Source organism: Hemicordylus capensis, chromosome 2 (assembly GCF_027244095.1).
Source record: "Hemicordylus capensis ecotype Gifberg chromosome 2, rHemCap1.1.pri, whole genome shotgun sequence".
Classification (NCBI taxonomy): Eukaryota; Metazoa; Chordata; class Lepidosauria; order Squamata; family Cordylidae; genus Hemicordylus; species Hemicordylus capensis.
Window position 1 is genome coordinate 237,095,525 of NC_069658.1, and position 26,466 is coordinate 237,121,990.

Below are 26,466 nucleotides of genomic sequence, written 5' to 3' on the forward strand. Positions count from 1 at the left end.
TGACGGCTTCTGCATGTCTCAGACCTGGTTCCAAGATCCCATAATCATCCATCAGTGTCCCTCCCCGTCCATCTCGGCTGATGGGTCCGATCCTGGTTTTATTACTAATTGTTTAGAGATATATATTTATATTATATAAATTATATTGTTTCCTGATGTTTTATTGTAAAGTGCCCTGGGAATATATGATGAAGGATGGCATAGAAAACTGAATAAAAATACTATCCTCAGGCTGGAGAGGATTGGAACATGAAAAGTCAGTGGCTGAAGCAGCCAGCCTGGACTTCTGCCTGATCAACAGATTGCTCTTTCTGCTTGCTGGATAGAGTCCAGTGACTGGCCCAGTCACCCAGCTAGTTTTTTTAAAATGGCCGAATAAGGATTTGAACTCGAGTCTCCCCAGTCCTAGTCCAGCACTCTAACCACTACACCACACTGGCTCTTGCATCTGGTGGCAGGGAGTACCCACATGATACATAAATAAATTTCCCAAAAGGGTCTAAAAGGGCACACAAAGTAGGAACCAGCAATCCCAGTGGAAGAATGCTGTGTTGAGGTTAGAGAGGGACATATGCACACGCTTTCCGTCAAGATCTAGTGCTGGCAATGAGATCCCTAAGCTAAATAAGTGCTTTTGGCAGGCGTGGTGGGGGCAGGGGGTTTCCTCTTATCTGCCCTGTATCTACCGCCTATAAACTTAACTGAGCCTCTTTTCCATTCACCACGCAACGTTTGCACCCTTAACTCGACTTTGCACCCTAAACTTAGAAAACTAGTTTATCGCTTTCGAGGTGGGAGGAATAACTAAGACCATAGACGTAGAAAAAGACAAGAGGCACGCAGCCGTCACTTTCGAATCATCTTTGACCGCTGCCATTTGCGGGTTAGCCGCATCGTGAAGAGCGGGGAAGACGCTCAGCTCTACCTTCCTTCTCTATTATGCTGAATCTGAGAGAGGAAGGGAAAGGCGGGAGCAAGCGGGATCCGTAGCAGAGCAGCAAATGCCCCCTTTGCCTGCCTGCCTGGTGCATTTCCTTGGGGTGGAGGCGCTCGTGGTCGAGCGTGAGGAGGGGGCAAATCCTGCTCACCTTCCTGCTTCTACCCGGAGCTCGAGGGAGCCTCCTTCACCCTGAAGAAGGAGCTGAAGCCTCAAAGCCCCTTTACTGTGCGTGGACAGGGAGCCTGGTCTCCTCCCGCCTCGGGGGAATCTGGGGAGGCGCTCGTGCATGGAGAGAGAGGGGTGGGGGGGGGGGAAGGAGGGGGAAACGCCAGGTGTGCAGAGAAGCGGGTGGGTGGTGGGAGACAGAAGCAGGGCGGGAGAGAACAAGGACAGGGCGGCAGGTAAGGCAGCTGCTCCTGGGGGTGTGGGGCTAGGTTAAGGGGAGCACTAGACTCTCCCCCTGCCCCTTTCACCCCATAGAAAGATGCTCTGTGCTGTTGAATCATCTCAGGTTTCTCAGATAAACGAGTTTCCTCCCTCTGCTCAGCAAAGCCAAGATCTCCCTCGGATCTCTTTAATTCCATTACAGTTCCGATTCAATTCTTCTGATTTTCTCTCGGGAGAACAGGGCAGAGAAAGAGCATCTCTGAAGCTGCCTGCTGAGTCAGACCATTGGTCCACCTAGCTCAATATTGTCTGCACTGACTGGCAGCAGTTCTCCAGGTTTACAAGCAGGGATCTTTTTTTCCTGGCTGAAGGACTGAAGATCCTATCACCTCCTATCATTGGTGATAGGAGGGGGCTCAGTGGAAAACCAAGGGGAGGATTAAGGGGAAAGGGAGTTGTGTGGCCCTCAAGCAAAGACATCTCCACCCACCTTTCCCACACTCTCTTTCTATTTTCTTGGATTCAAATACGATGAATATTTATATACTGCCTTTCAACAAAAGTTCCCAAAGTAGTTTACATCGCTGGATATGAACAAAAACAACATTCCTAGAATATGTCTCCTTTTCCTTCAGGGAGAAGATCCACAAGGTGGAATTTCCAAGGAGGTCACAAACCTCCATCACTTGGAAGGGACTCTGTCGGAGGCTGCTTTAGAGCAGATTAAAGATGGAAAAGGAGGACATGGCTTGCTATAAAGCAGGAAAAGGCCCTGAGGCCAACCAGGTTGAGAGCACTGGGGAATTTTTGGAAAGGACGGGGCAGCAGATCCAGGAAAAGGACACCAGCAGCTCAGATGCACGGTGCCAGTGCTTCAGGCAGTTCTGCTACCAGGAGACCGAAGGGCCCCGAGAGGTTTGCAGCCAACTCCACCACCTTTGCTGTCAGTGGCTGGATCCAGAGAGACACACGAAAGCTCAGATGCTGGACCTGGTGATCCTGGAGCAGTTCCTGACTGTCCTGCCCCCGGAGATGGAGAGCTGGGTCAGAGAATGCGGAGCAGAGACCAGTTCCCAGGCGGTGACCCTGGCAGAAGGTTTCCTCCTGAGCCAGGCAGAGGAGAAGCAGCAGGAAGAGCAGCAGGTGAGAGAGCGCTTCATCCTGGGAGTTGCCAAGAGCTGAGAATAGGAGGCAGGAGATCCTAAGATCAACTAAGCATAGGAGCATAGGAAGCTGCCTTATACTGAGCGAGATGTCTACACAGACTGGCAGCGTCTTCTCCAAGGTTGCAGGCAGGAGTCTCTCTCAGCCCTATCTTGGAGATACCAGGGAGGGAACTGGGAACCTTCTGCATGCAAGCATGCAGATGTTCTTCCCAGAACAGCCCCATCCTCTAAGGCAGGGATTCTCAACGTGTGGGTCCCCAGATGTAACTGGACTTCAGCTCCCATAATTCCTAACCAAAGGCCACTGGGGCTGGGGATTATGGGAATTGAAGTCCAATAACATCTGGGGACTCACACATTGAGAAACCCTGCTCTAAGGGGAATATCTTATAGTGCTCACACATGTCTCTCATTCAAATGTTAACTGGGATTAACTGGATTACCCAGTTTAGCAAAGTGGACAATTCATGCTTGCTACCACAAGACCAGCTCTCTTTCATTGTGTAACTGGAAGTTGCCCAAGTAAGCCACTTGGAAATGACTCAAGGAGATGACCCTCACTCACTCCCACCCCATGCCATTCTTTGGTTAGGGGCTTTGGGTGGGTGGGGGATGGGGCCATAGTTCAGTGAAGGAGCATCTGATTGTGTGCGGAGGATAGTTCTGGGAAAGGCTCCTGCCTGAAACTTTGGAGAGGCGCTGTGTACAAGGAACTAGATGGACTAAGAGTTTGCTGTTATAAAAGGCAGCTTCCTATGTTCCTGTGGGTCTTTCCTGCCCTCTTCCATTTCTAATCCTGTTTTTCTTTACCTGTTGTATTGTTTTTATGCCTGTTTTTATATGTTTTTATATTTTTTAATCTTGATGTTTTTATTGCCTTTTTATTGTATGTTTTAACTTTTGTAAATCGCCTTGGGGTTGTCTTTTAACGAAAGGCGGTATATAAATGCAAAAATAAATAAATAAATAATCCCTCTCTCCCTGTTCCCTGCCTGGGACCTCCTCTTCTGTCTGTTTCAGACGCAAGGACTGTTGTCAGAAACTGTCCCCGGTTTCCACGAGGCAGAGAGGGCTCCACCGGACGCTGGGCAGAGGCTGTTGTCCAAGGGGATCTCACAGGAGGGGGGCAGAGGTGCCACCTTGCTGGGTAAGGAGCGGAGGGGTGGACGCCTTTTTGTTTTCGCTCAGCTATCTCCGGTGTCTGTGTTCTGCTTTTATGTTTCTTCCCTGCTCCCCTTTGTGAGGAGGGTTCTCCTCCTGTCCCTCTGACAAGGTTTGTTAAATCTTTTGGATTTTGGGAGTTACATATGAGTAGGCTGGGGAAGGTCTCTGCCAATCAGTGTGGGCGATACGGAGCCAGATGGACCAATGGTCTGTCTCAGTAGAAGGCAACCTGTTCCTACAAGTGGCAAGGCTGCTCCAGTCATTGTAGGACTGCGCCCCCCCACCCTGAAGGAGTTGGGTCTGCAGCCTGCAGGGGAAGGAACCTGCCACCTGCCACAGATTCCAGTTAATTTGTCACTTTCATTATCTGCCTGCCTTTCCTGCAAGGTGAAGGTTTGGAAGTCAGCTGGAATCCTCCACTCTTACTTTGGAAAAATCATCTAGAGCGGGCCTCCTCTTCAGGCCTTTTCCTGGCATATTCTTCCGAATGGAGGCTGAAGTCTTGTCCTTTTCCCCAGTCTGATGGATGGGATGGAGGGAGAGCATCTGGAATCCTTGTCCTGCTCTTATGCTCCCACAAGTCTTTTTGGGGGATGACCCTTTTCTCCAGCCTCTCCCACAGTTGAAAGACGTTTTGTTTTATGAAGGTTGTCGACATTATGCATCCCAATCTGCATGTTGTATTCTGCACAAAGTCAACATGGAGCAGGTTTTTTTAATTCTCTCTCTCTTTAAAATGTTTTTCTTAGCTTTTATATCCCCCCCGCCCCTTTATCTCTAATTCTCCTACAACTTCCCATCACTTTCCCATCCTTTGCAGGTGCTGGCGTGACACTGCCTCTGCATTCTCAGCCATCTCTTCCTTTGGGTGGAGTGGAAGGTGCTTCAGGACGACCAGACCAGGTAGGGGAGGGATGGTTGGGGAAAGAGGATGGACAGAGGCACTCTCTTCCTTGGACAGCCCTCTGGGCTTGGAAGAAGCTTGCTCTCCTTTGGCTTCTGACAAGGCTGCCAGCGAGGGAGGCTGTGAAGGTCACTCAAGGTGGCTTGAATCTGGCTAACTAGACGAGGAGGTGCCTCTGGAAGGGCTGGCTCTGGATTATTTAGCAGGGGACAGCAAGTGTGTCTCTTCCTCACAAGAGAGCGTCTTTCCCGGTCGCTGTTGCTGATGTCTCCTCCAGCGTTTCCTGTAATAGGGATTCCCAGATGTTGACTACAACTCCCATCATTCTGAGTTGCAGTTTCTGCTGCTGTTATTTGTTTTATTAAAAAGGGAGCCACTTTGAGGCAGGACACAATTTTCCTCCCTATTACTTTTTTTTTATTTGCTATGTCAACCACTTGTTGAAAAGTGTTATTAATATAATGAGTGACTCTGCAGGGGAACATTGAAGGAGTTTGGTTATTCCCAACTTTCCAGAATAGGAAATCTTTCACATTTCAGCAGAAGTAAATAATAGCAATCTTAAAACTCTATAAACATAATAGGAAAAAGTTGAAAACCCAGATATTGAACAGAATTTAACAAGGTCTCTCACCACACCTGTTGATTCAATCTGCAGATCAGTTTCAGCCATGCAGGGTAGAACTCCAAACAGGAGATGCAATAAAATCAAAAGAAAATTCAAAAGAACTATAGCTAAAGACAATTGTGAAAAAGAGAGAAAAATGCAAAAGTTGAGAAACAATCCTCTTAAGGGGAAAGGGGTCTTTGAAGGAGAGAAGTTCCCACAAAAAGGGCAAGGTTTGCCCCCAAAAGTTCAAAAAAGACAAATAGAAAATGATCTCCCCCAAAAGGGGGAGAACAAAACAAAAACAAAGCCTCTTTTGTCCTCTCAGGGAGGAGAGTTGGTCTTGTGGTAGCAAGCATGACTTGTCCCCTTAGCTAAGCAGGGTCCACCCTGGTTGCATATGAATGGGAGACTAGAAGTGTGAGCCCTGTAAGATATTCCCCTCAGGGGATGGAGCCGCTCTGGGAAGAGCAGGTAGGTTTCAGGTTCCCTCTCTGGTGGCATCTCCAAGATATGGCTGAGAAAGATTCCTGCCTGCAACCTTGGAGAAGCTGCTGCCAGTCTGTGTAGACAATATGGAGCTAGATGGACCAATGGTCTGATTCTGTATATGGCACCTTCCTATGTTCCTATGTATGATCTTGCCTCCCCATTGGGGGAAGAACCTTTCCCCTTTCAGAGGATTGTTTCTCGCTTTTTGTTGGTTGTTCTTAGCTATAGGCTTTAAGATCTGCAGACTGAATCAACAGGAGTGGGAAGCGACTCGGTTATATTCTGTTCAATATCTGGGATCATAATCTTTTCTTATTATGTTTAGAGTTTTGAGATTTGTTTTATTGACTTCTGCTTAAATGTGCTCTGCTAATTTGTGAAAAATGAGATTCAAATAAAAAGGATATCCTTCATTCTAGCCTTGGTGTTTCCTTTGGGACAGTGGGCAAGCAACAAGGTCATGCTCCAACAACCCATAATCAAATCCTTGCTTTTGGGGAAGTGGGGAATAAAGAAACTCCTTGGACATCCCTTTACCTTCTCACATAACCTTACTTGAACAACTCTTCTGACTGGTGGAGGAAAAGTACCATGATATTTTCTTCTTCATCTCTTTCAGGGCCGGGTGACCTTTGAGGACGTGGCTGTGCATTTCACAGAGGAGGAGTGGGCTCTGCTGGATTGTGGCCAAAAGACTCTGCACAGGGAAGTCATGGAAGAGAATGGCTGGAATGTGGCCTCTCTGGGTAAGACTCCCTCTTTTCCCCTTAAAAGGAATCAGTGGGATCGCAGTGGTTTGCTCTGATGGCGACAGCATGGCAGCAATATTGCTGAGCCATGGGGTTCGATCTACTTATGGGCCAGAGGGCCAGTCTGGTGAGCTTGTCGGTGTGCAACTAGAAGCTGGAAGATCTGGGTCTGAATACCCATCAGCGATGAAGCTCATTGGTTGGCTCTGAACCAAGAATCTCTCAGCCTAACATACCTTAGAGGGTTGTTGTGTGGGGTGGAATAGAGATGCAATTAATGAATGTAAAGAAATGAAGCCTCCTTGAGGCACCCCTGTCTGACAGACCCTAAAGAGTTGAGACTTCCTCATATGGGCTCAGACCCTTGGTCCATCCATTTCACTAGGACCCTGACTGGCACCAGCTCTCCAGTGAATTCCCCAGTGCTGCATGGAGATGGAAGCTGGGGCTTCCTGCAGGCCAAGCAGAGGCTCTGCCCCTGAGCTGCAGCCCCTCCCCTCAGGAGGCTGACCATCTGCAGGGAGGGGGAGCTCAGCCTTCCCAAGGAGTGGGGCTGGAGTGGCTGCGATCCATCAGAAAAACATCTCCCTTGCCAGAATCCCTGTGAGACAATTGGACCATAGCAAGTCTGTGTATCTAGGCCTGGGGATGCGGGATAGATTCGGGATTCTATCAGTGTACGGAGCAACCTGTTTCACAATGGCATCCCTAACAGACAGAGCTGGTTGCAAGTTGGTGTTGGAGCCACCTAGGCTTTTGGTGCTGGGTGACTTCAGTGCTCACTTTGGGGCTGGCTTTTCTGGTGCAGCTCAGGAGTTCATAGCGTGACAACTATGGACCTATTCCAGTCGTACACAGGGCCAACACACACTGCTTGGTAACACTCTCGATTTGGTCTTTTGCTCAGATGAACATTGGAAAATGTTTTTAAAATGTATTAGCCAGAGCAATAAATTCATTTTAAAACCTTTATCTTATTCCAAATCTTAGGTCACCTATCCATACCTTTCAATCTGCTCCAAAAACCTTGAAAATTTAAAATAAACATCTATCTATATAGAATAGCCTAAGGACATATGTGGCAAGCCCCGCCCACACAGTGCTTAACCAATTGGAGGCAAACTTGCAATCTGCAATGCTGTGTGTGGGGAGCCTCTGTCTTGGCCACCTTTGTGTGGATCAGATTCTACCTATACAGAACAACAGGCAAGAAAAGGAAACGGTGGTCACAAACAGAGTTCTTGTTGCTTTGCACCAGTTTGGGGGTTAAAGGAAAGTTTTGTTTCTTTTGAACAATGCAGACAAAAACACATTCTCTGTTGGGGGGAATTTGCCTTTACAAAGAGCTGCCAAACAATTGATACAAGCACTGTGATCCTTTAAGTTAGAGGTTTGAACCATGTTGTTGGTCTGGATTATCAAGCAGAACAGACGGATCAACAACAAGCTTCCAGTCTTCCACTCCTTGATCCGTCAGGGAGTTCCCCAACTCGCCCCCACCTACTTTCTCTGCCAACCCCACACTGCACTGACTGCAGCTGCCAAGTCCGCTCTTCTGCTGGCCCAACCCTTCCTTTCCCAACACGCCGCCACTGTCCCTTCCTCCCTCTCTCTCCGGAGAGAGAGTCGCGTGGACGTCCCTCAGGCTTGCAGGGGGCATCAGTGAAGCCCCGAAACTCAAACACATGGCCTTCCCTCACACTCACAGTGTTGGGAGTTCTCTCTGGTAAGAAACATCCTTCTATTATGGCAGAGTGCACAGAGGCAAAACACAGCGGAGTCTGCCCAGGCATGTGTGTCTGCTAAGAGCCAAAAGAAACTTGGAGCCAGTTCATAGTTTCAAATCAATATAAGGAGTCTTTATTGGAGAACTCCATTCTAGATAGGAAAGTAGAGAGATAGAATCTCTAATCTAGCTAGCTAGCTGGATACGGACAGATGCTGTCTGCATCTCTGTGCACACATGGTGCAGAGAGAGGCAAATGTGTGCGTTAGGGAGAAGAAGGAGGATGGGAGGAAGTCCCTGAGAGTAGTAGTCTACATATCAAAGGGATAGTGTCAGAGCAGTAGAGAAGAGGAATTACCAGTGTCTTGACCCCTCTAGCTCTCTGACTCACTAGTCTGTCATTGAGGCATGAGACAGCACAGAGTCCTTCACTTCCAACACAAAGGAGGGGGAATACAGAGAGCAGCTAAGCGTGGGAATGTCACCAGCCATCCACCTGTATGTCTCTTTCACACATGCGTGTAGGATAATGGCATCTTGAGAGAAACCCCCACAAACACATAGCATTGGGGAGGGGAGGATACCCGAGAGGGAAGAGGAATTGGTGCTTCAGACAACAACCCATGTGATGGTAACACACCCCTCTCCAGACCCCAGTCTAACATGCTGCACACAGACCCCTGTGCACTCAGAGAGGGACCTTGGCAGAGACAGCACTCCCAGAGGTTTACAGTGTCATATGTGAACATGGATGTGATATGTGATCATGATGGGGAAATTGATGTAAAAAATAATGAGTACCTGTGTTTCAGATCCATTTGTTTTCTTTGTGCCATGGTGCTGCCAAGAGGCACCTGATCGAAGATCCAGGCACTGGATCCAAACAAACAGGAACGGCAGATCAATAAAGTACTAGCACACAGAGGCTTTGTGCAGGTTCAGCTAGTATACAAAAAACCACCTCCAGCCTTGAATAAATCTGTTACATATCCAAAGTTGTCCTTTAACTCTCTCCATGGCAGTTCGTTTCACTATAACTGCAAAGTGATATAATTTCTCTTTCTATTCGTTAGCATTAGGAACAGCACTTAACTTCCAGCATGTTGCACAGCAAATCCAATTTAATACACTCCTTGAGTCAATTTTTCATGTAGGCTCATCTTCCAAAAGCAGGTGGGGGGGTGCGGGGGGTTAGGCTAGTTCTGTTTGCAGTATATTTTCCAGTCTTCTCTGAATCTGAGCCCAATAGCTTTTAGTGTAATAGCATAGCCACCAAATATGGAAAAGGTTGCTAACCTCTTGTTTGTGTTTCCAGAATTTCTAATCATAAATTCTCGACGGTTCCTTTGACCAATTTTCACTTCATCCCTACAGGTGACTGTTGGGGGAAGAAGAAGGAGGAAAAACCCAGCAGAGGATATTGGGGAGCTGCCAGATGGAAAAAGAGGGAGGAAGAGAGAAAGGGAACTGAAGCACAATGGAAGAACAAGATTGGACCATCTGCTTCTCACCATGGTGATGTCCATAAAAATGGAATGCAAAAAACCATGCAGAAAGAAAGACAGAGAAGCTTGCAGCCCCCGAGTAGTAAAAGCTACAGTTCTGAACCAGGCTTTAAATGTCAGGGGGAAATGCACACGGAAAAGAAATCATATAAATGCTTGGAGTGTGGAAAGAGCTTCAGGTGGCAGGGAAGTCTTATTGTGCATCAAAGAAGCCACACAGGAGAGAAACCATATCAATGCCTGGAGTGTGGAAAAAGCTTCAGTGAGAATAGAAAGCTTACTAGGCATCAAAGAACCCACACAGGAGAGAAACCATATAAATGCTTGGAGTGTGGAAAGAGCTTCAGAGATAAGGGAATGCTTACTATGCATCAAAGAATGCACACAGGAGAGAAACCATATACATGCCTTGAGTGTGGAAAGAGCTTCAGGCAGAAGGGAAAACTTACTGTGCATCAAAGAACCCACACAGGAGAGAAACCATATAAATGCTTGGTGTGTGGAAGGAGCTTCAGCAATAAGGGAATGCTTACTAGGCATCAAACAATCCACACAGGAGAGAAACCATATACATGCCTGGAGTGTGGAAAGAGCTTCAGGCGGAAGGGAAGTCTAATTGTGCATCTAAGAAGCCACACAGGAGAGAAACCATATAAATGCTTGGAGTGTGGAAAGAGCTTCAGGCGGAAGGGAAGTCTTATTGTGCATCAAAGAACCCACACAGGAGAGAAACCATATAAATGCCTGGATTGTGGAAAGAGCTTCAGCCATAATGGAATGCTTACTAGACATCAAAGAACACACACAGGAAAAAAACCATATAAATGTTTGGTGTGTAGAAAGAGCTTCGGGCAGAAGGGAAATCTTACTGTGCACCAGAGAAACCATACAGGAGAGAAACCATATACATGCTTAGTGTGTGGAAAGAGCTTCAGGCAGAAGGGAATGCTTACAAGGCATCAAAGAATCCACACAGGAGAGAAACCATATAAATGTTTGGAGTGTGGAAAGCCTTTCACGCGGAAGGGAAATCTTATTGTGCATCAGAGAACCCATATAAATGCTTGGAGTGTGGAAAGAGCTTCAGCAAGAATGGAACACTTAGGGAATGCTTACTCGGTATCAAAGAACCCACACTGAGGTGAAACCATATAAATGCATTGAGTGTGGAAAGAATGTATGTCAGAAGAAAAGCCTCACTTCACTTCAAAGAAACCCACACTGAGGTGAAACCATATAAATGTACTTTATAAATAAAATGTATAATTTTATATTGGTGAATCCTATTTGGCCCAATTATATATAAAAATGCTGTTCTCCTCCTTTCCCCTGCTAATATTAGTTGTCAACCCTGGAAAAAGTTTTTGTTTTTATGTTTTGTATTGTCTGTCTTTCTATCTACTTAATCAATCATTAATTCATTCAATTTATTCATTACCTCCCGCCCCCGTTACCTTTCCTCCCTCTCTCTTTTTCTTTAAGTTAATCCACAAATATCTCTCTCTCATCCCCATATCCCCCTCCTAGCAGTTGCCTCAACAACACAACTACTGTATTGAAAAATATGAGAGGGCAATATACTTGATCTGGATAGTATATCATAAAGAGGAGGGGAAATTACTCAACTATATGCAGTAGGTTAGTAAAAGGCTCTTTGGGGAACTTCACAGAAATAGTCTTTTGAATAATTATTTGAAATCAAGGAAGGAAAGAAGGAAATAGCTATACACACTCCTATACTCCTACTGTATGCATATCACCATTGATACTTCTCAGTACTATGCATTATTTACATGTTGTATGATAAAATGGACAACAATCTAAGTTGCAACACTCTAGAAATTTGGTCTGTAGTAAAAATGGAGCCACCAAGGTAGACAAAGGGTAAATTAACCTTTGTAGAAAACCTGGGATGAAAAGATGCTCTTGGTTTTCCTCAGAAAGAAAGGTGAAATGAGATCTCGCCACCAATCTTGTTCATGTTTAAATTGTTGATTGGTCTGTTTGACTGGGAATGGCGGGGAGGGATTAGTTAATAAGTATCAGCTGGCTTGACATTCACATACAAGAAATTACACAAGCCATCCCTGAATGGGATAATGAATACATTTATGATAATGCACAATGGTGGACGCTTCAAAAATTCTCTCTGTTACATTTACTCTTGGTGAAAGTGAATGTTCATTTGCAGAACCCAGCTGACTCTACTTTTAATGTTCAAAACTGGTTATTTAATTGAACAATGCAGGGGGAATTGATATTATAAACATGTGTCATTTTATTTATAATATACACTGTACAGTGTATATTGTCCACTGTACACTGTCTATAATATAAACTGTACAGTGTATAATACAGTGTATTATAATATACATTGTCACTGTATTTTGAAGGGAAAAACTGTAATAAAGTTTTAGTTGTTTGTTTGTTTTTTAATTAAACATTGCATCTTGCTGACAGGAACATATTTATAAATGTATGCTTATTTCCAAGTAGCCTTTTTGTTTAATATAGGCAAATGCTTGGTGTTGTGTTTTTTTGGTGTTTTTTTTTACTGCTGTCTCTGGCACTTACAGGCTCTTGAACTGATCTGAGAACGTTCGGTCGGACGGATCGAACCAACATATCTGTTCAACCGCATTTGGTCCAAATTGGGATCAAACGGCGCAAACCAGTTCCATGCACACCCCTAACTAGCTCATACTTGCCCATTTGCGATGGCGTGGGGGCTTGTCCTGTGAGTTTCCTACACCCTGCCAAGAGCTCCTCTAGACCCAGCTCCCAGTTCGCTGCCTCAGGCTTCTGCCTTGATCCCCTGTTCTTCTTTCCCATTGCAGTGCGTTCTTCCTGCTATCCACTTCTTCCATGTCCTGAACTGCAGGTGTGATCTACTTTGCTGCCCTTTGGCTGCAGTAGGAAATGAAGACAAGCACATTTCACAATTCCTTTCTATTCTGGGGTTCACCTCCATGCTGTGTTTCATGTCCCCCACATCCCCAAGTGAGGACAGGTCTACCAACGGCTACTATTTGGAGGGCTATAGGCCACCTCCAGCCTGAGAGGCAGGATGCCTCCGAGTACCAGTTGCAGGGGAGTAGCAGCAGGAGAGACTTTCCATGAGTTTCCCACCCGAAGAGGAGAGAGCAACAACATCTGCTTTTTAGTGACTGCCTTTCCCAACTTTAATTCCTGTAATTTTCTTCTGCCGTTCCCTCTCTGTTCTCCCTCTCCAAACTTTAAGATCATCAAGGTACTTTCTTTCTTTTTCCTGAACTGAGGATTCATGTTACTTCTATCAAAGAAATCCCCGACCAGAACACCATAGAAGACTCAGCTTTCAGTAAACTACAGCACTTACTATTAAGGATTTACAACTCTTAAGGATTTACAACTTAGGCAACCTTCGAGTTATAAGAACTATAAGAATTATATTCATTTCATTTCATTAATTTCATTTTTTCCCTTTCATCTTTGTATCTTTGTATTTTTACAACCAATTTTTGTATTTTTATCTTTAAAACCAATAAAATAATTTAAAAAAGGGGGGGGGCTTGCAAGAGAATAATGTAAGGGCAACAACAGCAATTTATATAGTGCTCTCCAGTAAAAGTTTCCAAAGCGGTTTACATAGAGAATAAATAAATAAGATGGCTCCCTGTCCCCAAAGGGCTCACAAACTAAAAAGAAACAGACCCGAGCAATAGTCACTGGAAGTACTGTGCTGTGGGTGGATAGGGCCAATTAGTCTCCCCCTGCTAAATAAAGAGAATCACCACATTTAAAAAGTGCCTCTTTGTCCAGTTAGTAGGGGTATGACAGTGCCAATTAAAAAACCCGACTGGACTGGAGCCAGGAGCCTGTTCCCTGCAGTGGTCAACCCGATGTCCTGGGAAGCCCACAGGTAGGAAGTGAAGGCAAAGCTCTCTTCTACCTTGGCTTCCTGCAACTGGTGTTCAGAGGCAGTGGCGCACTTACCTCTGGACTTCGGGGCCAAATTCCAGGGCCTCCACACACCCTGGGGCCCCCCCAATCCTCTCTAGACTGTCCCGGAAAGTGTGGTCACTGCTGGCCTGCACTGGGCCAGGCTCTGAGTGTGACTATGGCCTCTGCCGGGTGCTTTAGAGACAGAGTGGAGAGAACGGGAAGAAAAATGTTGGATGGGAATACGTTAAGTTGCGTGTTGAAATGTTTCTGCTATGGCATATCTGCATAAATATATCCTACCTGTCAGGGGTGTAGCTAGGGGAGAAGGGGTCCATGTTCACCCCTCTCTCTGGCAGTCCCTTGGAATGAAGGATATATTGAAGAAAATAGGGAGGGGTGGAGTTAGGGGGCCCTTGGGGGCCCTGGTTCTTTGAACCCATCCGCCCTATTATAGTTACATCCCTGCCATGCGTTAAAAATACAGTTTGTCACTGTGTGTGTGTGTGTAGGGGGATGATGCTTAACTTGCAGCGGGAGGGAGCCCTCCAAAGGCCTTTAGGTCTAGGATCCAAAATTACCTAAATTCAGCTCTGTTCGGAGGTACACTGCACCTGAACAGAGAGGTTCCACTTCACCATCATAACTAACAATCATTGATAGACCTCCCTCCTAGAAGAAAAAAAAAAACAACTCAGAAAGACTTGGGATAAATATAAAAATTGCTCACCACTATAGCGTGATACTTTAGAGGAACAAGGTATTTGCTTTCTCTCTTTTTCAGGCATAGGTCTAATCCCCTCTGAAAGGCATCTAAGCCTAATAGCAGAAAGCAGACAGCCAATGACTATCACTGCATCTGGTGAGTTAACTTGCGCCACCCTGAATATGTATATATTGCCTTTCAGCAAAAGCTCTGAACGCTGCTTAAAGAGAAAAGTAAATGAGAAATAACAGCCTTGTCCCAAAAGGGGTCACAGACCTGCCTAAAAGGAAACATAAGGTAGGCACCAGCCACCACCACTGGAGGGATGCTTTCTTGGCGTTGGCTGGCGTTGGCATACGCTTGGCGGCACTATCTGGTGGTGGCAATGAGTTCCTTCAGTTACATAGATTCTCTGAGAAGAAGTTATTGGACTAGGAAAGGCCAGAGAGAGAGAGGTAGAAAAAGACAAAAGCCACACAGAGGTTACTTCCGGTTCATGTTAGACTTCTGCCCTTTGCGGGTTAGCCGCGTCATGGCGAGAAGGGCAGACGCTCTACCTGCCGACTCTCTCATGTTTTGTCTCCGACAGGAAGGGAATCGCGGGAGGAGGCGGGATCTGCTGCTGCAGAGCAAACGCCGCTTTTGATGCTTCTTCCTGGTGCATTTCCTCTGTGTCGCTCCGGGAAAGCCCCTTCTCCTCCCTGAACTTGGAGAAGGAAGGAGCTGAAGTTCCCGCGCGGGACGCTGCTCTTCTCAGGCCTCGGAGGAATCTGGTGAGGCGCTCGTGCATTGAAGGAGAGGGGTCTATGGGGGATAGAGGGGGAAATGGCAGGTGGGCAAGGAAGGGGGTCGCTGGTGGGAGATCCAGACAGGGAGGGAGGCAGGCAACTGCTCGTGGGGGTACAGGCTAAGCTTAGACGAGCACCTGGCTCTCCCCCTGCCCCTTTCACCCCATAGACCGATGCTCTGTGCTGTTCTCCCATTCCGGATTTCTAAGATAAAGTTGTTTACTCCTTCTGGGCTAAGTCTTCCCTTGGAGCTCTTCAATTCCATTTCAGTTCTGGTTCAATTCTTTTGATTTGCCCTCAGAAGAACTGCAGGTAAGGAGCATCTCTGAAGCTGCCTACTGAGTCAGACCTTTGGTCCACCTTGCTCAGTACTGTCTGCACTGACGGACAGCAGCTCTCCAGGTTTGCAGGCAGGGATCTTTTTTTCTGGCCTATGCCAGGGACTTAAGATGGGGCTTCCAGCATGCAGAAAACTCCTGAAGGGGAGGGATAAAGTAGATATAAATGTTGTAGAAGAAAAATTGTGAAGCAAATGCAGTGCTGGTAGGAGGGGGCTCAAGGGAAAGCCAAAGGGAGAATTAAGGGGAAGGTGACTTGTGCGGCTCTCAAGGAAAGACACACACATACCTTTGACACACTGTATTTCTAGTTTCTCTTTGATTCCTAGCATTTGTCTCCTTTTCTTCCAGGGAGAAGATCCCCAAGGTGGAATTTCCAAGGTGGTCACAGACCTCCATCCCTTGGAAGGGAGTCTGTCAGAGGCTGCTTTAGAGCAGATTAAAGATGGAAAAGGGAGACATGGCTGGCAATGAAGCAGGAAAAGGCCCTGAGGCCATCCAGGCTGGGATGACTGGGGAATTCTGGGAAAGGACTGATCAGCAGATCCAGGAAGAGGACACCAGCAGCTCAGATTCACAGTGCCAGCACTTCAGGCAGTTTGGCTACCAGGAGTCTGAGGGGCCTCGAGAGGTTTGCAGCCAACTCCACCACCTTTGCCATCAGTGGTTGAAGCCAGAGACACACACGAAAGCTCAGATGCTGGACCTGGTGATTCTGGAGCAGTTCCTGACTGTCCTTCCCCTAGATATGGAGATCTGGGTCAGAGAATGTGGAGCGGAGACCAGTTCCCAGGCAGTGGCCCTGGCAGAAGGTTTCCTCTTGAGCCAGGCAGAGGGGAAGCAGCAGGAAGATCTGCAGGTGAGAGAGCATTTCATCCTGGGGGTCGCCAAGAGCTGAGAATAGGAGGCAGGAGATCCTAAGATCAATTAACATAGAAACATAGGAAGCTGCCTTATACTGATTGAGACCACTGGTCCATCTAGCTCAGTATTCTCTACACAGACAGGCAGTGGCTTCTCCAAGGTTGCAGGCAGGAGTCTCTCTCAGCCCTATCTTAGAGATGCCAGGGAGGGAACTGGGAACCTTCTGCCTGAAAGCGTGCAGATGTTCTTCCCAGAAGAGCCCCATCCTCTAAGGGGAATATCTAATAGTGCTCAGACATGTTACCCATGCAAAAGTTAACAGGGGTGATCCAGCTTAGCAAAGGGGTCAATTCATGTTTGCTACCACAAGACCAGCTCTCCTAGGAAAGCCACTAGGAAATGACTCAAGGAGATGACCCTCCCACCCCATGCCATTCTTTGGTTAGGGGCTTTTTTACAGGGGTGGGGCGATAGCTCAGTGGAGGAGCATCTGATTGTGTGCGGAAGATAGTTCTGGGAAAGACTCCTGCCTGAAACTTGGGAGAGGTGCTGCCAGTTAGTGCACGGAGCTAGATGGACTAAGAGTTCGACTTTCCGACCCGCTCCCATTTCTAATCCCTGTCTTCCTGTTCCCTGCTTGGGATCTGCTCTTCTGTCTGTTTCAGAAGCAAGGACTGTTGTCCGAAGTAGTCTCCGGTTTCCACGAGACAGAGAAGGCTCCACCGGACGCTGGGCAGAGGCTGTTGTCCAAGGGGATCTCACAGGAGGGGGGCTTACTGGGTAAGATGGGGAGGGGTGGATGACTCCCTCGAGTCATTTGGGGGTTGAACCTTTTCTCCAGCTTCTCCCACAGTTGAAGGATAATTTGTGTTATGATAGGTGTCAATATTATGCCTCCAAATCTGCATGTTGAATTCTGCACAAAGTCAACATGGAGCAGTTTTTTAATTCTCTCTCTCTTTAAAATGTTTTTGTTAGGTTTTATAACCCACCTCCCCTTTTCTCTTATTCTCCTACAACTTCCCATCACTTTTCTCTCCTTTGCAGGTGCTGGCATGACTCTGCCTCTGCATTCTCAGCCATCTCTTCCTTCAGGTGGAGTGGAAGGCGCTTCAGGATGGCCAGACCAGGTAGGGGAGGGATGGTTGGGGAAAGAGGATGGGCAGAGACCCTCTCGTCCTTGGGCAGCCCTCTGGGCTTGGAAGAAGCTTGCTCTCCTTTGGCTTCTGACAAAGCTGCCAGCGAGGGAGGCTGTGAAGGTCACTCAAGGTGGCTTGAATCTGGCTAACTAGACGAGGAGGTGCCTCTGGGCGGGCGGGCTGGCTCTGGATTATTTAGCAGGGGACAGCAAGTGTGCCTCTTCCTCTCAACAGAGCGTCTTTCCTGGTCGCTGTTGCTGGTGTCTCCTCCAGCGTTTCCGGTAATAGGGATTCCCAGACGTTGACTACAACTCCCATGATTCTGTGTTGCAGTTTCTGCTGCTGTTATTTGTTTTATTAAAAAGGGAGCCACTTTGAGGCAGGACACCATTTTCCTCCCTATTACTTTTTTTTTTTGCTATGTCAACCACTTCTTGAAAAGTGTTATTAATATAATGAGTGACTCTGCAGGGGAACATTGAAGGAGTTTGGTTATTCCCAACTTTCCAGAATAGGAAATCTTTCACATTTCAGCAGAGGTAAATAACACCAATCTCAAAACTCTAAACATAATAAGAAAAGGTTAAAAACCCAGATATTGAACAGAATATAACAAGGTCTCTCACCATATCTGTTGATTCAATCTGCAGATCAGTTTCAGCCACACAGGGTAGAACTCCAAACAGGAGACGCAATAAAATCAGAAGAAAATTCAAAAGAACTATAGCTAAGGACCATTGTGAAAAAGAGAGAAAAATGCAAAAGGAGAAAAGCAGTCCTCCAAAAGGGGGAAGGGGCCTTTCAGGGAGAGAAGGTCCCTCGAAAAGGGAAAGGTTCTCCCCCAAAAGGGGGAGAACAAAACAAAAACAAAGCCTCTTTTGTCCTTTCAGGGTGGAGAGCTGGTCTTGTGGTAGCAAGCATGACTTGTCCCCTTAGCTAAGCAGGGTCCGCACTGGTTGCATATGAATGGGAGGCTAGAAGTGTGAGCTCTGTAAGAAATTCCCCTTAAAGGATGGACCCGCTGTGGGAAAAGCATGTAGGTTAGGGCTGCTGCCAGTCTGTGGTGTAGTAGTAGTAGTAGTAGTAGTAGTAATAATACTGATCTAGATGGACCTATGGTTTGACTCAGTATATGGCAGGTTCCTATGTTCCTATGTATGATAGCAATAGCAATAGCACTTACATTTATATACTGCTCTATAGCCGGAGCTCTCTAAGCGGTTTACAATGATTTAGCATATTGCCCCCAACATTTCTGGGTACTCATTTTACCGACCTCGGAAGGATGGAAGGCTGAGTCAACCTTGAGCCCCTGGTCAGGATCGAACTTGTAACCTTCTGGTTACAGGGCGGCAGTTTTACCACTGCGCCACCAGGGGCTCTTGCCTCCCCTATGGGGGAAGAACCTTTCCCCTTTCAGAAGATTGTTTCCATCTTTTTCTGAGTTCTTACCTATGGGCTTTAAAATCCATAGACTGAATCAACAGGAGTGGTGAGAGAACTGGTTATATTCTGTTCAATATCTGGGGGGTTTAACTTTTTCTTATTATGTTTAGAGTTTTGAGATTTGTTTTATTGACTTCTGCTGAAAAGTGCTCTGCTAATTTGTGACAAATGTGATTCAAATCAAAGGGTTATCCTAAATTCCAAACTCGGTGTTTCCTAGGTCACACTCCAACAACCCACCATCAAATCCTGGCTATCGAGAACGTGGGGAATAAGGAAACTCCTTGTACATCCCTTTTCCTTCTCACACCCCCTTACTTGAACAACTCTTTTGACTGGTGAAGGAAAGGAACCATGATATTTTCTTCTTTGTGTTTTTCAGGCTCGGGTGACCTTTGAGGACGTGGCTGTGCATTTCACAGAGGAGGAGTGGGCTCTGCTGGATTGTGGCGAAAAGACTCTGCACAGGGAAGTCATGGAAGAGAATGCCTGGAATGTGGCCTCTCTGGGTAAGACTCCCTCTTTTCCCCTTAAAAGGAATCAGAGGGATCGCAGTGGTTTGCTCTGATGGCGACAGCATGGCAACAGTATTGCTGAGCCATAGGGTTCGATCTACCTATGGGCCAGAGGGCCAGTCTGGTGAGCTTGTCGGTGTGCAACTAGAAGCTGGAAGATCTGGGTCTGAATACCCATCAGGGATGAAGCTCATTGGGTGGCTCTGTACCAAGAACCTCTCACCCTAACATACCTTAGAGGGTTGTTGTGTGGGGTGGAATAGAAATGCAATTAATGAATGTAAAAAATGAAGCCTCCTTGTGACAGACCCTGAAGTGATGATACTTCCTCGTATGGTCTCAGCCAAACATACCTTATAGGGTTGTTGAGTGAGTAGGAGGCAAGGAAGGGTAGAATATAAATGCAACTGAGAAATTTAAATAAATTAAATCTCCCTGAGGTGCTTGTGTGTGACAGACCCTGAAGATAGGACACTTCCTTATATGGGCTCAGATCCTTGGTCCTTCAGACTCGCTATGACCCTGACTGGCACCAGCTCTCCAGGGTTTCAGATGAAGAATTCCCCAGGGCTGCATGGAGATGGAAGCTGGGGCCTCCTGCAGGCCAAGCAGACTGCCCCTGAGCTGCAGCCCCTCCTCTCAGGAGGCTGACCATCTGCAGGTAGGGGGAGCTCAGCCTTCCCAAGGAGCGGAGAGTGGAGTGGCTGTGATCCACCAGAAAAACATCTCCCTTGCCAGAATCCCTATGAGACAATTGGACCATAGCAAGTCTGTGTATCTAGGCCTGGGGACGCGGGATAGATTGGGGATTCTATCAGTGTACGGAGCAACCTGTTTCACAATGGCATCCCTAGCTGACAGAGCTGGTTGCAAGTTGGTGTTGGAGCCACCTAGGCTTTTGGTGCTGGGTGACTTCAATGCTCACTTTGGGGCTGGCTTTTCTGGTGCAGTTCAGGAGTTCATAGCGGCCATGACAACTATAGGCTTATCCCAATTGGATATGGGGCGGCAGCTATGAAAAAGGCCTATTCGATGCCAGGGATCATTAGGAAGGGGATTGAAAATAAAATAAAACTGCTAATATTATCATGCCCTCATACAAAACTGTGGTGCGGCCACAACTGGAATACTGCATACAATTCTGGTCAACACATCTAAAAAAGGACATTGTAGAACTGGAAAAGGTACAACACTTGGGGCTTTTTAGTTTACAAAAAAGACTACAGGGAGACATGATAGAGGTCTATAAAATCATGCATGGTGTGGAGAAAGTGGAGAAAGAGAAATTCTTCTCCCTCTCACATAACACTAGAATCAGGGGTCATCCCATGAAATTGCCAGGAAATCTAGGACCAACAAACGGAAGTACTTTTTCACATAATGCATAATCAACTTGTGGAATTCTCTGCCACAAGATATGGTGACAGCCAACAACCTGGATGGCTTTCAGAAGGGTTTGGATAACTTCATGGAGGACAGGTCTACCAATGGCTACTAGTTGGAGGGCTATAGGCCACCTCCAGCCTCAAAGACAGGATGCCTCCGTTTACCAGTTGTAGGGGAGTAACAGCAGGAGAGAGGGCATGCCCTCAACTCCTGCCTGTAGGTTTCCAGCTGCATCTGGTGGGCCACTGTGTGAAACAGGATGCTGGACTAGATGGGCCTTCTTGGGTCTGATCCAGTAGGGCTGTTCTTATGTTCAAGGGTGCAGGACCTATAGGATTCCAAGATGCCTTGGAGGTTTGGTGGTAGTTTCTGCTGGTGATTCTGTCAATGCCCTGGTGGAGACCTGGAATAGGGAGCTTACCAGGGCAGTAGACACAATTGCCCCTAAGCACCCATAGACATACATTTTGGGTGGTATAAAAATACGTTAAACAATACCTACAGGTTTCTGGGCAAAATACAAAATGCTGGTCATTACCTCCAAAGTCCTAAATGGTTTGGGGCCGGGTTACCCAAGAGAGCGCCTTGATTTTCTAAGTAAAACAATGCAACGGCAGGAGAAGACCAGACCATTTGTGCATGTATTCTATCCTCTAAATTGCATGGCCAACATTTGGGAGTCTGTAACATTGATTTAGAAGAGTTAAAATCAGAACTCCCTATTTTGGAGTTCTTCTAAATAATTAATATCAATCTTATCTATCTCTCTAAATTTTGGATAAAGAAAAGTTACTGGTTTAGGCACATCCCTTAAGTGTCCCAAATTTAATAATAAGGAGAGAGTTTCCGAGGCAGCTATTTCATCTGGCCTGAAGATCTCGGTTAGCAAATGTTGAAGCGGAACCAAGTGCCGATTAGCCAACACTAATAATTCAAATCCAGACCTCAAACTATCCAAAGATTTAAAAACAAAATCAGATGCAAGAACCTTGCCTATGCCCCAAATTCTCCATATATATATCCACCAACACTGAAACGAATACCTGCCAAGATTTGAATAGAGCCACATGAGAATTCTCAAGTTGTTGCCAAGTCGAAAGTGCAGCCTGCTCCCCATTTCATTGCACGACAGAAGCTAAAATAGAAGCCCAATGTTAACTAGAGGTTGTGAGAAATGAAACCCATCTTCTCTCACCAGCAATTATTATTTACCCAGAGAAGATTTAGGAGGGCCCCATGCCACAAAAACCTGTTCACTAATCTATTAACCCTCTTAAAATAGGAAATGGATTATAAGCATTGGAAGACCTCTTAAAATATATTAGCTGAAGCAATAAATTCATTTTAACAACCTTTATCCTACTTCAAATCTTAGACCACCTATCCATATCTTTTCATCAGCTCCAAAAACCTTGAAAATTTTAAAATAAACATCTATCTATCTATATGTAATAGCCTAAGGACGAACGTGGCAAGCCGCGCCCACACAGTGCATTACCAACCAGAGGCAATCTTGCAGTCTGCACTCTCAGGTGAACCCTTCCTTGCTGGCAAAGGAGAGCAGCCAGCCCCTATGCAGAGGGGCTTGCGAGACAAGCAACAAGGGAGGGGGAAGAGAGAGAGGAAGGAAAGAGCAAGAAATAAGAAGGGAGGGAGAGTGAAATACAGAAGGGGAAAGGAGAAAGAGAAAAATAGAGTTAAAATTAAAAGAGAACATAAGAACAGCCCTGCTGGATCAGGCCCAAGGCCCATCTAGTCCAGCATCCTGTTTCTCACAGTGGCCCACCAGATGCTGCTGGAAGCCACAGGCAGAAGTTGAGAGCTGCCCTCTCTCCTGCCATTACTTCCCTGCAACTGGTTCTCAGAGCCATCCTGCCTTTTGAGACTGGAGGTGGCCCACAACCCTCCGACTAGTAGCCATTGATGGACCTCTCCTCCATGAAGTTATCCAAACCCCTCTTAAAGCCATCCAGGTTGTTGGCTGTCACCATGTCCTGTGGCAGAGAGTTCCACAAATGGATCACGCGTTGTGTGAAAAAGTACTTCCGTTTGTTGGTCCTAGACATCCTGGCAATCAATTTCACGGAGTGACCCCTGGTTCTAGTGTTGTGTGAGAGGGAAAAGAATTTCTTTATTTCCAAATTCTCCAAACCATGCATGATTTTATAGACCTCTATCAGGTCTCCCCGCAGTCGTCTTTTTTCTAAGCTAAAAAGTCCCACGTGTTGTAGCCTTGCCTCATAAGAAAGGTGCTCTAGGCCCCTGAGCATCTTGGTTGCCCTCTTCTGCACCTTTTCCAGCTCAACAATGTCGTTTTTAAGATGTGGTGACCAGAATTGTACGCAGTGCTCCAAGTGTGGAGTAAAGAGTAAGAGGAAACGAGGAAGGGGAAGGGAGACGGGGGGAGAGTGAGAAAATAGGGAGGGAGGAAGAGAAAGAAAGAGGAAGGATAGAGTGAGAAATAAGGGAGGGAAAGTGAAATACAGAAGGGAAAGGGAGAAGGAAAAATGGAGAGAAAGAAAATGAAAGGAAGAAACGAGGGAGGGGAAGAGAGATGTGAGATGATAGAGAGAGTAAAACATTAAGGGGAACAGAAAGATGGGAGGAGAGAGAAAGGAGGGAGAGGCAGCGAGTAAGAAATAAGGAAGGGGAAGAAAGGGGATGAGAGACAGAGAGCAAATGAGAAAATGAAGGGATCGGGATAAGGGATAGAGAGAGCATTTGGGGAACAGAAGAAGTAGGAGGGAGGGAAAGTGGGAGGCACCTGGAGCAGGAGCAAGGGGCTGAATGACACATGGACGCCAGAGTGGAGGAAGCAACATGTTGGAAGCAACGGGATGGAGGGTGTGCAGGCCTCTGCGGTGAGGGGGCTGTGGCGAGAGCCAAAGGGAACAAAAACATACTAGTGCACAGATGCTCTGTGAGTCCATCAATCTTTCTGTCACTTTTGAGACCACAAAAAGCATGACTCCTCCAAAGAGGATGGAACGGCAGCAACAGGAGGTGGAGGAGGAGGCTGAACTGCAGAGCAATAATTTCCCTTTCTATTTGTTAGCATTAGGAACAGTTCTTAACATCCGGCATGTTGCATAGCAAATCCTGGCGGCAGCAAGCATATGGCCAACTAATTTGATCAGCCTACAGCACCCGGTATTCCCAGGTGGTCTCCCATCCAAGTACTAACCAGGCCTGACCCTGCTTAGCTTCCAAGATCGGGCGCATACAGGGTAGTGTGGCCGTAGACTCTCCGTAAGCTCTCTTGACAGTTCCTTCTCTATCCAAGCTTTTGACCAATTTTCTCACTTCATCCCTGCAGGTGACAGTTGGGGGAGGAAGAAGGAGGAAAAACCTAGCAGAGGATATTGGGGAGGTGCCAGATGGAAAAAGAAGGAAGAAGAGAGAAAGGGAACTGAAGCAAAATGGGAGGACAAGATTGGACCATCTGCTTCTCAGCACAGCGATGTCCATAAAAATGGAATGCAAAAAACCGTGCAGAAAGAAAGAGAGAGAAGCTTCCAGCCCCCGAGTAGTAAAAGCTTCAGTTCTGAACCAGGCTTTAAATGTCAGGAGGAAATGCACACGGAAAAAAGATCATATCAATGCTTGGTGTGTAGAAAGAGCTTCAGGGACAATGGAAAGCTTACTGTGCATCATAGAACCCACACAGGAGAGAAACCATATAAATGCTTGGAGTGTGGAAAGAGCTTCAGGCAGAAGGGAATGCTTACTAGGCATCAAATAATGCACACAGAAGAGAAAGCATATACATGCTTGGAGTGTGGAAAGAGCTTCAGCAGTAAGGGAAATCTTAATATGCATCAAAGTATCCACACAGGAGAGAACCCATATAAATGCTTGGAGTGTGGAAAGAACTTCAGGCAGAAGGGAATGCTTACTAGGCATCAAACAATCCACACAGGAGAGAAACCATATACATGCCTGGAGTGTGGAAAGAGCTTCAGGCAGAAGGCAAGACTTATTGTGCATCAAAGAAGCCACACAGGAGAGAAACCATATAAATGCTTGGAGTGTGGAAAGAGCTTCAGCGAGAATGGAATGCTTACTAGGCATCAAAGGATCCACACAGGAGAGAAACCATATAAATGCTTGGAGTGTGGAAAGAGCTTCAGGCAGAAGGGAAGTCTTACTGTGCATCAAAGAAAACACACAGGAGAGAAACCATATAAATGCTTGGACTGTGGAAAGAGCTTCAGCGATAATGGAAAGCTTATTGTGCATCTAAGAACTCACACAAGCGAGAACCCATATAAATGTTTGGAGTGTGGAAAGAGCTTCAGCACAAATGGAGCACTTAATAGACATAAAAGAATCCACACAGGAGAGAAACCATATACATGTTTGCAGTGTGGAAACAGCTTCAGGTGGAAGGAAAAACTTATTAGTCATCAAAGAATCCATACAGGAGAGAAACCATATAAATGCTTGGAGTGTGGAAAGAGTTTCAGGTGGAAGGACATACTTATTAATCATCAAAGAATTCACACAGGAGAGAACCCATATAAATGTTTGAAGTGTGGAAAGAGCTTCAGCACAAATGCAAAGCTCACTATGCATCATAGAACCCAGACTGGAGAGAAACCATATACATGCTTGGAGTGTGGAAAGAGCTTCAGGCAGAAGGGAAATCTTATTCTGCATCAAAGAAGCCACACAGGAGAAAAACCATATAAATGTTTGGAGTGTGGAAAGAGCTTCAGCTGCAAGGGTAATCTTATTGTGCATCAAAGAATCCACACAGGAGAGAAACCATATAAATGCTTGGAGTGTGGAAAGAGCTTCAGGGAGAAAGGAATGCTTACTAGTCATCAAAGAAGCCACACAGGAGAGAAACCATATAAATGCTTGGATTGTGGAAAAAACTTCAGTGAGAATGGAATGCTTACTAGGCATCAAAGAACCCATACAGGAGAGAAACCATATAAATGCTTAGAATGTGGAAAAAACTTCAGCCAGAATGGAATGCTTACTAGGCATCAAAGAACTCACACAGGAGAGAAACCATATAAATGCTTGGAGTGTGGAAAGAGCTTTGGGTGGAAGCAAAATCTTATTGTGCACCAAAGAAGCCATGCAGAAGATAAACCATATAACTGCTTGGAGTATGTCACAGGTAGGGATTAGTCCCTATGCATAAGGAGGGAGACCCTAATTAGACCCTTGAGAGAGAAGAAGATGTGGGAATTGGAGGCTTTAGAGAAAAGAACAGTTTTAGGGCTGGAAGGGGAGTAGCCTCTATGTCTCTATAAATGTTAAAATTTAGTTCAAATCTGTTAGGCAGTCCACAAGTTAGCCTACTTGTGCCTTAAACTGTCCCTTATCCATCATCTTGAATTGGAGAGAATAACATCAGCACAAACTCTTCCTTTGGATCTCCCTATGTCCTTGTACAACTGTACACAATTAGGTCCAAATTGGTTCCCATGTGCCTCTTATGCCCTATTGAATCACGATGAATCACATCATCACAACTATTTATTATTATTATTATTATTATTATTATTATTATTATTATTATTATTATTATTATTATTTTTATTTTATTAATTATTTATTTAAAATATTTATACCCTGCCCCTCCAGTGCAGTGGTTCTCGGGACGGCTTACAACAATAATGTAGACACATACAAGTAATAAAGCTAATTTTTTTTAAAAGTCAGATTAAAAACAATTATTAGGTTCAAATTAAAACTGAAAATTACAA

General features: G+C 45.9%; 2 protein-coding genes and 1 pseudogene across 2 annotated transcripts in view; 2 read left to right on the forward strand and 1 right to left on the reverse strand.

The window, feature by feature from the left end:
* The first annotated feature begins 872 nt into the window (after window positions 1-872).
* Window positions 873-12,103, forward strand: LOC128348183 (zinc finger protein 485-like). The gene is made up of 6 exons (XM_053303895.1): window positions 873-1,165; window positions 1,963-2,470; window positions 3,514-3,640; window positions 4,478-4,560; window positions 6,280-6,406; window positions 9,510-12,103. Exons 2-6 carry the CDS (start codon window positions 2,057-2,059, stop codon window positions 10,778-10,780), a joined length of 2,022 nt encoding a protein of 673 aa, XP_053159870.1. The 5' UTR covers window positions 873-1,165; window positions 1,963-2,056; the 3' UTR covers window positions 10,781-12,103.
* A 2,760-nt stretch (window positions 12,104-14,863) lies between these two features.
* Window positions 14,864-26,466, forward strand: part of LOC128343873 (zinc finger protein 850-like) — a 38,930-nt gene continuing 27,327 nt past the window's right edge. Inside the window, exons 1-6 of the mRNA XM_053293308.1 lie at window positions 14,864-15,040; window positions 15,745-16,252; window positions 16,923-17,037; window positions 17,305-17,387; window positions 19,225-19,351; window positions 24,060-25,874. Coding sequence (XP_053149283.1) covers window positions 15,839-16,252; window positions 16,923-17,037; window positions 17,305-17,387; window positions 19,225-19,351; window positions 24,060-25,874 — 2,554 coding nt within the window. The 5' untranslated portion in view covers window positions 14,864-15,040; window positions 15,745-15,838. The remainder of the gene's footprint in view (window positions 15,041-15,744; window positions 16,253-16,922; window positions 17,038-17,304; window positions 17,388-19,224; window positions 19,352-24,059; window positions 25,875-26,466) is intronic.
* LOC128348316 (uncharacterized) lies at window positions 23,879-23,987 on the reverse strand (annotated as a pseudogene).